At 40.2% G+C, this 12,731-nt stretch overlaps 1 protein-coding gene across 2 annotated transcripts in view; it reads right to left on the bottom strand.

Moving 5' to 3' along the window:
* GABRB1 (gamma-aminobutyric acid type A receptor subunit beta1) overlaps nt 1–12,731 on the bottom strand; it is a 262,957-nt gene that overhangs the window by 44,756 nt on the left and 205,470 nt on the right. For both annotated transcript variants that reach the window (XM_074951464.1, XM_074951463.1), the window contains exon 6: nt 9,707–9,789. In XM_074951464.1, the coding sequence (XP_074807565.1) occupies nt 9,707–9,789 (83 nt within the window). The remainder of the gene's footprint in view (nt 1–9,706; nt 9,790–12,731) is intronic.

Raw genomic sequence — 12,731 nt, forward strand, 5'->3', positions numbered from 1 at the left:
AAAAGAAAGAAAGCAAAGGAAGCTTTTCTATCTAAGCAGGAAGGAGGTCTCCTGAGATACATAAACACAAATGTTCACGGTGAGCCTTCCGGCCCCAGTGAGGGATGTGAGTGGTGAGGAGATGTCTGTTCTTCCAGTTAGTCAGAGTGCAGGTGACTTGGCAGCTACTGCAGCATCCATATCTCCATCTCAAAAGGACGTAACCATGCACATTCCTGAAGAAAAGTGTAGATCAGAGAAGAGTGTGTTGGAGGCACAAGAAACAGCTGCTGCTGAGTTTAGTTCCTTAAGTCTAGATGATCCAGGACTGTGGACCCACTTGAGCAGTAGCCTGAGGGACTTCCTTGTACTGCTTGGGCCACAGCAAGTGAAAAACTTCATGTTTCCCCAAAACAATGAAAATAGAAGTTTCCATCCAACACATTACTGGTGTGAAATTCCCAATGGTGACAAAGTGGAGAGGCCATGGCTTATGTACTCAAAAACCCAGAATGCTGCATACTGTTTTTGTTGCAAATTCTTCCAGTCTAATGTTCCAGTCACATTGGGTTCTACAGGAACAAAGGACTGGAAAAATCTGGCTAGAAATCTGGCATGCCATGAGATGACAGCAAATCACCAGAGAGATTTCCATAGGTGGAAAGAGCTTGAGATGAGACTAAGGTTAAAGGCCACCATAGATGATCAGCATCAAAAGAAGATTGCATCAGAGTCTCTTTACTGGCAAAATGTTCTGAAAAGGCTCATTGCCATTGTGAGAATGCTTGCTACCCAAAACCTAGCACTGCGTGGCACTTCATATCAGCTGTATGTGCCAAACAATGGAAACTTTCTTAAAACTGTGGAGCTGATGGCTGAGTTTGATGCTGTACTCCAGGAGCATCTAAGAAGTTACCACCGAAGAAATGTACACACACCACTACCTTGGAAAAACCATTCAAAATGAGATCATACAGTTACTGGCAACAAAAGTCAAACAGAAGATTGTGGCAGATCTGAAGTCAGCAAGATATTACTCTGTTATTCTGGATTGCACACCTGACATCAGCCATACGGAACAAATGCCTTTAATGGTGCGCTTTGTAACAACAACAACAGAACCTAGTGAAAATGTCCCTGCAATGGTGACTGTCAGAGAGCATTTTCTAGAATTTACTGACATTGGTGATACTACAGGAGCTGGTATGACAAATGTGCTTCTTAAAAAGCTGGAAGATACGGGAATTGCGATAGCTGACATGAGAGGTCAGGTCTACGATAATGATGCCAACATGAGAGGAAAGAACAGAGGAGTGCAGACATGGATCTGAGAGTTAAACCCTCAAGCATTTTTGTCCCATGCAGTTCTCATTCACTGAACTTGGTGGTCAGTGATGCAGCATCAGCTTCTAGTGAGGCTGCTGAATTTTTTAATGTAATTCAAAGCATCTTTGTATTTTTCTTTGCGTCAACTCATCGATGGCAAATTTTGAAGCAACATCTGGGAGCATCCTCTCTGACACTGAAACCACTGAGTGCCACACAATGGGAAAGTCAAGTGGAGGCGATAAAGCGTATCAAACACCAAATTGGGAAGATAGATGATGCCACAGTTGCCATTATGGCAGATAATGCTATGACAGGAACTGTTCATGGGAAGTTGGCAGAGGAACTTCACACTGAAGCTATTTTCCCACCCATTCAAGAATACAAGAGTCACCAAAGAAGAAGACATTTTGATTACGAGGCACAGGATAATCCCATAAGAGACCCCAAACAACAATGCAAAGTTGAATTCTTTAACCAGGTGCTAGATTGTGCAATACATTCTGTTGAAGAACGTTTCATGCAGCTCAAGGAACACAGCAGTATATTTGGGATGTTGTATGATATTCCAAAACTCCTCACTATACCTGAAGAAGACCTACACCAGCAATGCAGGGCACTGGTGACAGTGTTGACACATGATGACATGCGCGATATTGATGCGAGTGATTTAGGTGATGAACCGAAAGTCCTTTCAAGATACATTTCAGCAGGATCAACTCCAAAGGCTGTTCTGGATATATGTGCACAAATAAGATGACCACCCTCTTTCCAAATGCTTTTGTTGCTCTGCGCATACTTCTAACACTTCCTATAACAGTTGCCAGTGGAGAACACAGCTTCTCCAAGCTGAAGTTAATAAAAACACATCTATGCTCCACAATGACACAGGAGAGGCTGGTCGGCCTTGCAACCATCTCAATAGAGCATGAGCTGGCCCAGACTGTGGACCTTCAGCAAGAAGCAGTTCAAATCTTTGCATCCAAGAAGGCACGGAAAGCATCACTTTGATTATTCAAACAGATAAAAATGCCAGTGTTTACTATGCAGACAAGAAAAGTTACATTTGCTGTTCAGGCGTTTGAAAGTTAAGTGTTACTTAAAATTTTTGAATGAGGCATTTTCAGTTGTTAGTTCTCCTTTATTGGGGTAGGTAGCAGAGCAGTACCATGAGAGGAGTAGAACAGGAAGAAGGCAGAATTGAGACCTTTCAAAGTTTTGGCCCAAGTGAGGGAGCATGGGGGTGTCATTTAAGTTTCCCACCTCAAGTACCAAAATGCTGTGGATCAGCTCTGGATTTCTACATGGTGGTGAATGCCGCAGTTCATTGGTACTCAGGCTATTTCAATTTGCTTAATGCTGTTTGAAGTTTGATTTCCCAACAACCCTTAAATTCAAGAATCAAATTTTCTCGGACTTCCCATGTAATCCCATTGGGACTGTTGTTTAGTGATTTTTTTAACACTGGAATAAGATTATGAAAATGATAAATCTTTGTTGTAAGGTTTTAAAAAGTGACTAATTATTAGCCCCTGATTTTGAAAAGTGAGGGAGGCCAGCAGTTCCCAGTGAAGTTAATATGAGCAATTGAGTTCTCAGCAGTTTTGAAAATCAGGCTACTTATTTAATTGCCAAAATTAAAACATGGAATATGGAGCCTAACTTTTGGCATAATTTTTATTTTTTTAGATAGTATACCCATATTTTCAGGTGCACTGCCTATAATGTAGAGTTCTTATAATTTATTTAGAGACACTATATCCATTATTTTAAAAGGTTAGTATATCTGAGACAGTACACCAAGGAGAAACTATTATAATGATAGAGAGACATTTCTGAGGGAGATTTTCGAAGGCACAAACAGCACTGTGGTATCTGAACACATTGGCTTTCAGAAGGAGTTAGGTCTTGCAGTGCCTTTTGAAAATCACTCTCTTAATTTTTAGTAGAGCTGGTCTACCTACTGACTAAAAATAATGTATTCAATCTATTTTTCCCTTTTTCTGTAACAGATCAGTTTTTAAAGATTTTGTCAATTTGAAACTGCTTAGCAAATACTATAAACACACTGAAGCTCTGAGTTATCCATAGCAAGTGTTCAGTAGATTATTTGACATTCTCTAGTTAAAACTTAAGCAACCAGTTACAGACAAAACATGGTATTGTCTGTTTCCTGATTAGATTTGAATTAATCTTTATCACCATATTCTGTCTAATATTTATTTTGTTTATTGATTACACAGATCTCAGCTGCGTAACTAAAATTCACTGTCATGAGCATTCAAACCAAACAAAGCTTCAGTTGTATGAAGGCTCTCAAACAGTAAATAATGAAGAAGTATGAACAGACCAAGTCACAAACTGGTTTCTAATTCGTTAGACTGTTTACAAAGAAGTTTTTATATTTGTTGATCAACTCTAGTCATTAATGCTAATGACTAGGCTTGATTATTCAAGTGCTCCCCTAGCAAAGCAGACTGGGGAGCTCATGTCTCTGTTAATTTTAATTACTATGTATTGTAGATATTTATATTAACTCTCAGTGCTAGTAGTGGAGAAAAGTTATTGCAGATAAGGTGACCCTTTATTGAGAGTCCAGGGGGGAATTGTTCTCCAAATGTACTGACTGCAGGGCCTTTTAATCGCAAACCAGGAGATGAGCTCAGCAGCAAATGGCATTATAGATTCATAGATTCATAGATATTAAGGTCAGAAGGGACCATTATGATCATCTAGTTTGACCTCCTGCACAATGCAGGCGACAGAATCTCACCCACCCACTCCTGCGAAAAACCTCTCACCTATGTCTGAGCTATTGAAGTGCTCAAATCATGGTTTAAAGACTTCAAGGTGCAGAGAATCCTCTAGCTAGTGACCCGTGCCCCATGTTACAGAGGAAGGTGAAAAACCTCTTCCAATCTGCCCTGGAGGAAAATTCCTTCCCGATCCCAGATATGGCAATCAGCTGAACCCTGAGCATGTGGGCAAGATTCACCGGCCAGATACCCAGGAAAGAATTCTCTGTAGTAACTCAGATCCCACCCCATCTAACATCCCATCACAGGCCATTGGGCCTATTTACCATGAATAGTTAAAGATCAATTAATTGCCAAAATCATGTTATCCCATCATACCATCTCCTCCATAAACTTATCGAGTTTAATCTTGAAGCCAGATAGGTCTTTTGCCCCCACTGCTTCCCTTGGAAGGCTATTCCAAAACTTCACTCCTCTGATGGTTAGAAACCTTCATCTAATTTCAAGTCTAAACTTCCCGATGGCCAGTTTATATCCATTTGTTCTTGTGTCCACATTGGTACTGATCTTAAATAATTCCTCTCCCTCTCTGGTATTTATCCTTCTGATATATTTATAGAGAGCAATCATATCTCCCCTCAATCTTCTTTTATTTAGGCTAAACAAGCCAAGCTCCTTGAGTCTCCTTTCATATGACAGGTTTTCCATTCCTCGGATTATCCTTGTAGCTCTTCTCTGTACCTGTTCCAGTTTGAATTCATCCTTCTTAAACATGGGAGTCCAGAACTGCACACAGTATTCCAGATGAGGTCTCACCAGTGCCTTGTATAACGGTACTAACACCTCCTTATCTCTACTGGAAATACCTCGCCTGATGCATCCCAAGACCGCATTAGCTTTTATCATGGCCATATCACATTAGCGGCTCATAGTCATCCTGTGGTCAACCAATACTCCAAGGTCCTTCTCCTCCTCTGTTACTTCTAATTGATGCGTCCCCAGCTTATAACTAAAATTCTTGTTATTAATCCCTAAATACATAACCTTGCACTTCTCCTATTAAATTTCATCCTATTACTATTACTCCAGTTTACAAGGTCATACAGATCCTCCTGTGTGATATCCCAGTCCTTCTCTAAATTGGCAATACCGCCCAGCTTTGTATCATCCGCAAACTTTATTAGCGCACACCCACTTTTTGTGCCGAGGTCAGTAATAAAAAGATTAAATAAGATTGGTCCCAAAACCGATCCCTGAGGAACTCCACTGGTAACCTCCCTCCAGCCTGACAGGTCACCTTTCAATATGACCCACTATAGTCTCCCCTTTAACCAATTCTTTATCCACCTTTCTATTTTCATATTGATCCCCATGTTTTCCAATTTAACTAATAATTCCCCATGTGGCACCGTATCAAACGCCTTACTGAAATCTAGGTAAATTAGATCCACTGCGTTTCCTTTGTCTAAAAAAACTTTCTCAAAGAAGGAGATCACGTTGGTTTGGCACGATCTACCTTTTGTAAAACCATGTTGTATTTTGTTCCATTTACCATTGACCTCAATGTCCTTATCTACTTTCTCCTTCAACATTTTTTCCAAGACCTTGCATACTACAGATGTCAAACTAACAGGCCTGTAGTTACCCGGATCGCTTTTTTTCCCTTTCTTAAAAATATGAACTATGTTGGCAATTCTCCAATCACACTGTACAACCCCTGAGTTTATAGATTCATTAAAAATTCTTGCTAATGGGCTTGCAATTTCATGTGCCAATTCGTTTAATATTCTTGGATGAAGATTATCTGGGGCCCCCAATTTAGTCCCATTAAGCTGTTCGAGTTTCGTTTCTACCTCAGATATAGTAATATCTACCTCCATATCCTCATTCCCATTTGTCATGCTACCATTATCCCTAAGATTCTCATTAGCCTCATTAAAGACTGAGGCAAAGTATTTGTTTAGATATTGGGCAATGCCTAGATTATCCTTAACCTCCACTCCATCCTCAGTGTTTAGCGGTCCCACTTCTTCTTTCTTTGTTTTCTTCTTATTTATATGGCTATAGAACCTTCTACTGTTGGTTTTAATTCCCTTTGCAAGGTCCAACTCTACTTGGCTTTTAGCCTGTCTCACTTTATCCCTACATGTTCTGACCTCAATAAGGTAGCTTTCCTTGCTGATCTCTCCCATCTTCCACTCCCTGTATGCTTTCTGCTTTTTTCTTAATCACCTCTCCAAGATGCTTGCTCATCCAGCTTGGTCTACAACTCCTGCCTATGAATTTTTTTCCCTTTCTTGGGATGCATACTTCTGATAGCTTCTGTAGCTTTGACTTCAAGTAATCCCAGGCCTCCTCTGCCTTTAGATCCATACGTTCTTCAGTCCAATCCACTTCCCTAACTACTTTCCTTAATTTTTGAAAGTCAGCTCTTTTGAAATCGAAAACCCTAGTCGCAGATTTATGTTTGTTTATCCTTCCGTTCAGTTTGAACTGAATTAGCTCATGATCACTTGAACCAAGGTTGTCCCTACAACCATTTCTTCTATGTGGTCCTCACTACTCACCAAAACCAAATCTAAAATGGAATCCCCTCTTGTCGGTTCAGAAACCACTTGATGAAGGAATCCATCAGCTATTGCATCTAGAAAAATCTGAGCCCTATTACTATTACTAGCACTTGTCCTCCAGTCTATATCTGGAAAGTTAAAGTCTCCCATGATCACGCAGTTTCCATTCGTATTTGCTTCATCAAAAACATTAAAGAGGGCTCTATCTATATCCAAATTAGATCCCGGCGGTCTATAGCACACCCCAAGCACTACCACAGGGGAGGCTCTAGTAGTTTTCTTTCCCAATGTGATTTTTGCCCAGACGGACTCTGTCTTATCCATTCCATTGCTTCTTATTTCTTTACATTCTACCTCATCATTGATATACAATGCTACTCCACCACCTTTACCTTTATTTCTGTCTTTCCTAAACAGCACATACCCTTCAATACCTGTAGTCCAGTCATGACTACTATTCCACCATGTTTCTGTTATCCCTATAATATCTGGCTTCACTTCCTGCACCAGTAGCTCTAGTTCCTCCATTTTGTTACCTAGGCTCCTCACATTGGTGTACAAACATCTTAATTTTTGCTGTTTGGCCTTGCTCACATTCTTTACCCGATTAGGCACGGACATTCTACAGCCAGTATGACCTATTACACTGGTATCCACATTGCCCTTCCTCCTTTTGTCCATTCTCCTACCCACGGTTGTATCTTTTCTTACTTTGTTTTCTTTCCTCTCAATGCTAAAATCCAGCGTGGAGATTACCTGGACATCTCCCAACCATCTCCCCCAGATTCCTAGTTTAAAGCTCTCTTAATCAGTTGTGCCAGCCTCTATCCTTGAAGTCTATTTCCTTCCCTACTCAGATGAAGTCCATCCCGAGAGAACTATCCTCTGTCCATGAATGCCTCCCAGTGGTCATACATCCCAAAGCCCTCCTTATAGCCCACCACTGCCTGAGCCATCTGTTGATAGTCATGATCTTGTCACACCTTTGTTGCCCTTCCCTAGGAACAGGCAGAATCCCACTGAAGATCACCTGAGCCTCGATTTCCTTAAGCGTCTTCCCCAGCCTGGCATAGTCTCCCTTGTTACGTTCCAGCGAGAATCTACCAGTATCATTTGTTCCCACATGAAGGACGATCAGTGGATTCTTTCCCGCTCCCTTTAGGATTCTTTTCAACCTCAGGTCCACATCCCGTATCTTAGCACCTGGAAAGCAGCACACCCTTCTATTCTCTGGATCAGCTCTGGTTACAGGCCTGTCCATTCTTCTCAGTAAGGAGTCCCCAGTCATGTAGACCTGCCTTTTCCTGGTGACGGTGCAATTCTCCGGTCTATCCCCTGTTCCCTCTGGCTACAGGTTCTTTCCATTCCTATTCTCCATTGTAATCCTCTTCAACCCATCCTGTATCCTCCTGGGGCTCATATTTGGTGTAGTCTGAATTGACTCTTCCCCTTTTCCTATAGGACTAGCCGCTCTTCTCTTCTTCCTTGCCCTTCCACCTTCAGTGACCACCTGCTGAGCCCCTTCTTCATTTTCCAACTCTGCAAACCTGTTCTTGAGCTCTATTTCTCCTTCACTAGCCCGTCTTTTCCTCTGCCTGGTTCTCTTAGTCACATGCTTCCACTGTCCATTTTCTTCACCCAGCAGTCTCCCCTCAGAATTCTTCAGTCCTGCTTCTATCTGCAAGTCTGAGCTTTTCCCTTCCGCTTCCTCATGTCTTTGCTCCATAATCCACTCGAACCCCCTTCTAAACTCAGTCAGACTTTCTACCTGCATCTCCAATCCTCGGATCTTTTCTTCCATCAGCTCTATAAGATGGCACTTCATGCAGATGAAAATCTTTCCAGGTACCCCTTCCAGGATCATACCGCAGCTTCCACATCCAGTCATCTTCATTGTGTCTTCCACTACATGGGTCACTCCCACTGCTGCCTCTGTATCTGTCATAGCCTTCCCACCTAAATCCTGTTAATCTGGGAGACACAAACCACACCAAAACACCACCACCCACAGCAAAAACAAACCCCCAACGAGCACCGCAATACAAACTCCCCTTTCAAACTCCCCTGTTTACAGCTCTGTTTGCTCGCTCCTGTGCCGCTGCAGCTGTCATTATGGCATTTTGTTCCAGAAAGATGGCGAGCTGGGACTGCAAAGTCTGAAGTAGCAGAGCTGCCAATCATAATGTGCAGCTTTGCGGGTTATGAAGGAAGTTTCCAGTTAAAGTTACTGTATTATGACACTCACTGGGAGTTTCACAAAAAAGTAGAAACAAATACTAGTTACAGTAAGAGGTTAACACATTACTACAGTCAATTTACAAAAGTTATAATATGACTACTGGAACTATTTCATAGAAACTGCTGCAATGTCCTATTTGAGATATTCTGCTTTGGAAGTTTTTAATCAGATATGTTGAGATAATGTGTTCTATGAAGACAATGGATTGACTTAAACAACGTTGAGTATACAAGCGCCATTCACTAAATCTCACCATAGAGTTTTTGTGAGTTTCCTATCTGTAGAGAACTATTAAGATACGAGAAAAAAGAATTTAATCTTACAGAGCTTGAAACTATGCTCATTGAAGTCAATGGCAAAGCTCCCATTGGCTTTAATGATATAGGATCCAGGACCTCATTTTTATAGTGTCTTTCATCTGAGGTTCTAAAAGTGCTTTGCAAATGCTACTATTAGTGTTACTTTTTCAGATGAATAAATTGAGGTGAGGTGACTTTCCCAAGATAAGATACTATGGTGAGTAGGTGATGGAGAAGGCAAAAGGTCTGACTCAGGACTCTGATCTAACCATTACACAGCATTCCCTCCTTTAGGCAAGAGACCTTCACAGAAATTTGATAGTCTTGGAACAGCAAAATAATGTGAATTAAATGTGGCTCATCTTACTCTATTCATTTTATTATGCATTTATATAGTTTCTATACACAAACCAAACTGATAAGAATATAATAGGGCTGTGAATTCTGTTGTAGACCAACTATAGACTTTACTCAACCAATGAATTATTTTCAATTCAAAGATGCAGTGTGGTCAACCCTCTCCCTTCCACAACTTACAACTTTCAATTTCTAGTGTGCAGTTTTGTTCATCCAGAGGGTATCTACGTAGATCCATCATGCAAGCAGCTGTAGTTGTGATCCTATAAGAAGGAAAAAAGATGGGTTCATGAAAAAAGTCCCTGGTATGGTATCTGTGACCAAATATTTTACTGTTTTAATGGGCAGCTTCTTTTACACCCACTAGCCACATCACCAGGCTCTTTGTGTCTTACAGTTACATATTATTCGCTATTCTGTATGTCTGGTAACCATATATTCCATTAAGAGAATCTATCGAATATTAAAATACAATAGCAAAATTCCTACTGAAAACTGCAGCTCAACACATAAGAGAAGCTCTGATGTTTTAGTGAAAATTCTATTTGGGTGTCTCATTTTAAGATTGGCAGTTAAGGTCTCTTCAAATTTATATTATAAATGGTTTTTTTTATAACCTATGTATTGCGTATCGCCTAAAATGAAAACTTTCTGATCTATATTTACTTACCGTTATTGTACATTTATATTTAACACTTCTGTAACAATTTTCATCCAAGCTTTAAATATTAGTTGTCAAGGTTCCTTCCGCACTCTGAACTCCAGGGTACAGATGTGGGGACCTGCATGAAAGACCCCCTAAGCTTATTCTTACCAGTTTAGGTTAAAAACTTCCCCAAGGTACAAACGTTATCTTGTCCTTGAACAGTATGCTGCTACCACCAAGCGTTTTAAACAAAGAACAGGGAAAGAGACCACTTGGAGACGTCTTCCCCCAAAATATCCCCCCAAGCCCTACACCCCCTTTCCTGGGGAAAGCTTGATAATAATCCTCACCAATTGGTACAGGTGAACACAGACCCAAACCCTTGGATCTTAAGAGCAATGAAAAATCAATCAGGTTCTTAAAAGAAGAATTTTAATTAAAGAAAAGGTAAAAGAATCAACTCTGTAAAATCAAGATGGTAAAAACCTTACAGGGTAATCAGATTCAAAACCTAGAGAATCCCTCTACGCAAAACCTTAAGTTACAAAAAGACACAAAAACAGGAATATATATTCCCTCCAGCACAGCTTATTTTACCAGCCATTAAACAAAAGAAAATCTAACGTATTTTCTAGCTAGATTACGTACTAACTTTACCGGAGTTGTAAGGCTGCATTCCTGATCTGTTCCCGGCAAAAGCATCACACAGACAGACAGAACCCTTTGCTCTCACCACCCCTACCCGGTCCAGATTTGAAAGTACCTTGACCCTCATTGGTCATTTTGGGTCAGGTGCCAGCGAGGTTATCTTAGCTTCTTAACCCTTTACAGGTGGATGGGTTTTGCCTCTGGGCAGGAGGGATTTTATAGCACTGTATACAGAAAGGTGGTTACCCTTCCCTTTATATTTATGACATTAGTGAAGGAAGAGTTTTAGATAATAGATGATGAACTAGCATATACTTTCATAAATCACTCCATCATTTATCTGTGATAAATAGACTAGACCTCTCCAAAATGGAGTTATGCTATCAAAAGATGATGTACTATAACATAAAGATATCATGTTCTCCTCCAAACAACTGTTCTCTGTGATAATAGCCACAATATGGGCTAGATTCTGCTTCTTACTAATTAAAGCAGTCCTAGAGAAGTGATTGTGGCATTGAAAATGAGACTAGACAAAACAGTAGTGATTATACTGGAGGGAACAATCCTGCACATATAGAGATGTGTAGTGGATGATTTAGGAGGCCTTTACCATTTTTCACTTTTGTGGTTTGGTAGTTCAGAAAGAATGAATTCTTATCTCTAAGCTGGGGAGAGATGTTTCTAAGAGCTACCAAACAGGAAATTGGCACAGAATTGAAATGGGAAAAGAGCAAAAGGTAGCAGTGAAATGAAAGCACTCGAGTTGTCCCTTTTTGTGTTGCCAAATCTCTCTGGCAAGTAGTATGAAAAGATGGGATTGTCTATGTCTACATTTTCTTTAAGCAAATAAAACATTGATGTATCATTTGTCTGTCCGTAGTGTTTGTCATTTGGGTTGTGATTCAGTAACTTACTTTCAGAGTATCTTTGGTGGTATCATTTTTATGATTGTAGGGGAACCAGCTCTCTTTCTGGACTTTGGTTAGGTCCCAATTCTGCAGAGAACTTAAGCAGGTATTTAATTTTCAGCACATGAAGCCAATGGGAGTATTGTCAATGGGAGGCAGGATAAATCACTGCGCTAAACCAGGAAATTGGGGTTCAAATCCTAAACTTGCTCATAGACTTCCTGTCTGGCCTTGGGCAAGACAGTTGGTGTTTTTGAAAATATTACCCCATGTGAATTAGTAGCCTAAGTCCTATTGACTTTCAGTGAGACTTTAGCTCTTAAATGCCTACATCACTTTTGAAAATGAGATTTAGGTACTTGTGAAAATTTTACCCTTAATATCTCAGTGGTCAGTTCCCATCTGTAAAATGGGTATAATAGCTCCCTACCTAACATGCTTATTGTGAGAATAAGATTCATGAATAATTTTGAAGCACTCAGATACGGTGGTGACAAGTGCCATGGAAGTACCTAGGAAGACATACAGAAATTTACTACTGGTGTGCTGTAAATTAAGCAACAATTTAAATACTGTCTAGAATTGGGCAATAATCTGCTACAACTATCAATATGCTGCATACCTTAGTGCCGCAGTGTGTTTAAAGTTTCTTAGTTATAAAAATTATATATATACATGGTTTTAAACTCTATGCTTAAGGACTAATTGCAGATAGCATTGTTATGTGAGTCAGACCATCACAATACATTGGAATATTTCAGATTATCTGTTTCAGATACAATGCAAATATATGCTCTGAACAAATTGCATTCTTTCTGGAAGGCTGGTTTTGGGAGCCACATGATTTTGCATATTAAACTGAATTGCTTCTCTTAATAGGGTTGTGTTTATTGTGGTGGTCAAGGACTTCAGTGAAGATAGGAGCTAGTTTGTATCATCCTTGTGGCAGAGAAACCTTATGCCAAAGGACTCATTGAGAATGCACAGTAAAAGGTATTCA

The sequence above is a fragment of the Natator depressus genome, chromosome 4 (genome assembly GCF_965152275.1).
Source record: "Natator depressus isolate rNatDep1 chromosome 4, rNatDep2.hap1, whole genome shotgun sequence".
Classification (NCBI taxonomy): domain Eukaryota; kingdom Metazoa; phylum Chordata; order Testudines; family Cheloniidae; genus Natator; species Natator depressus.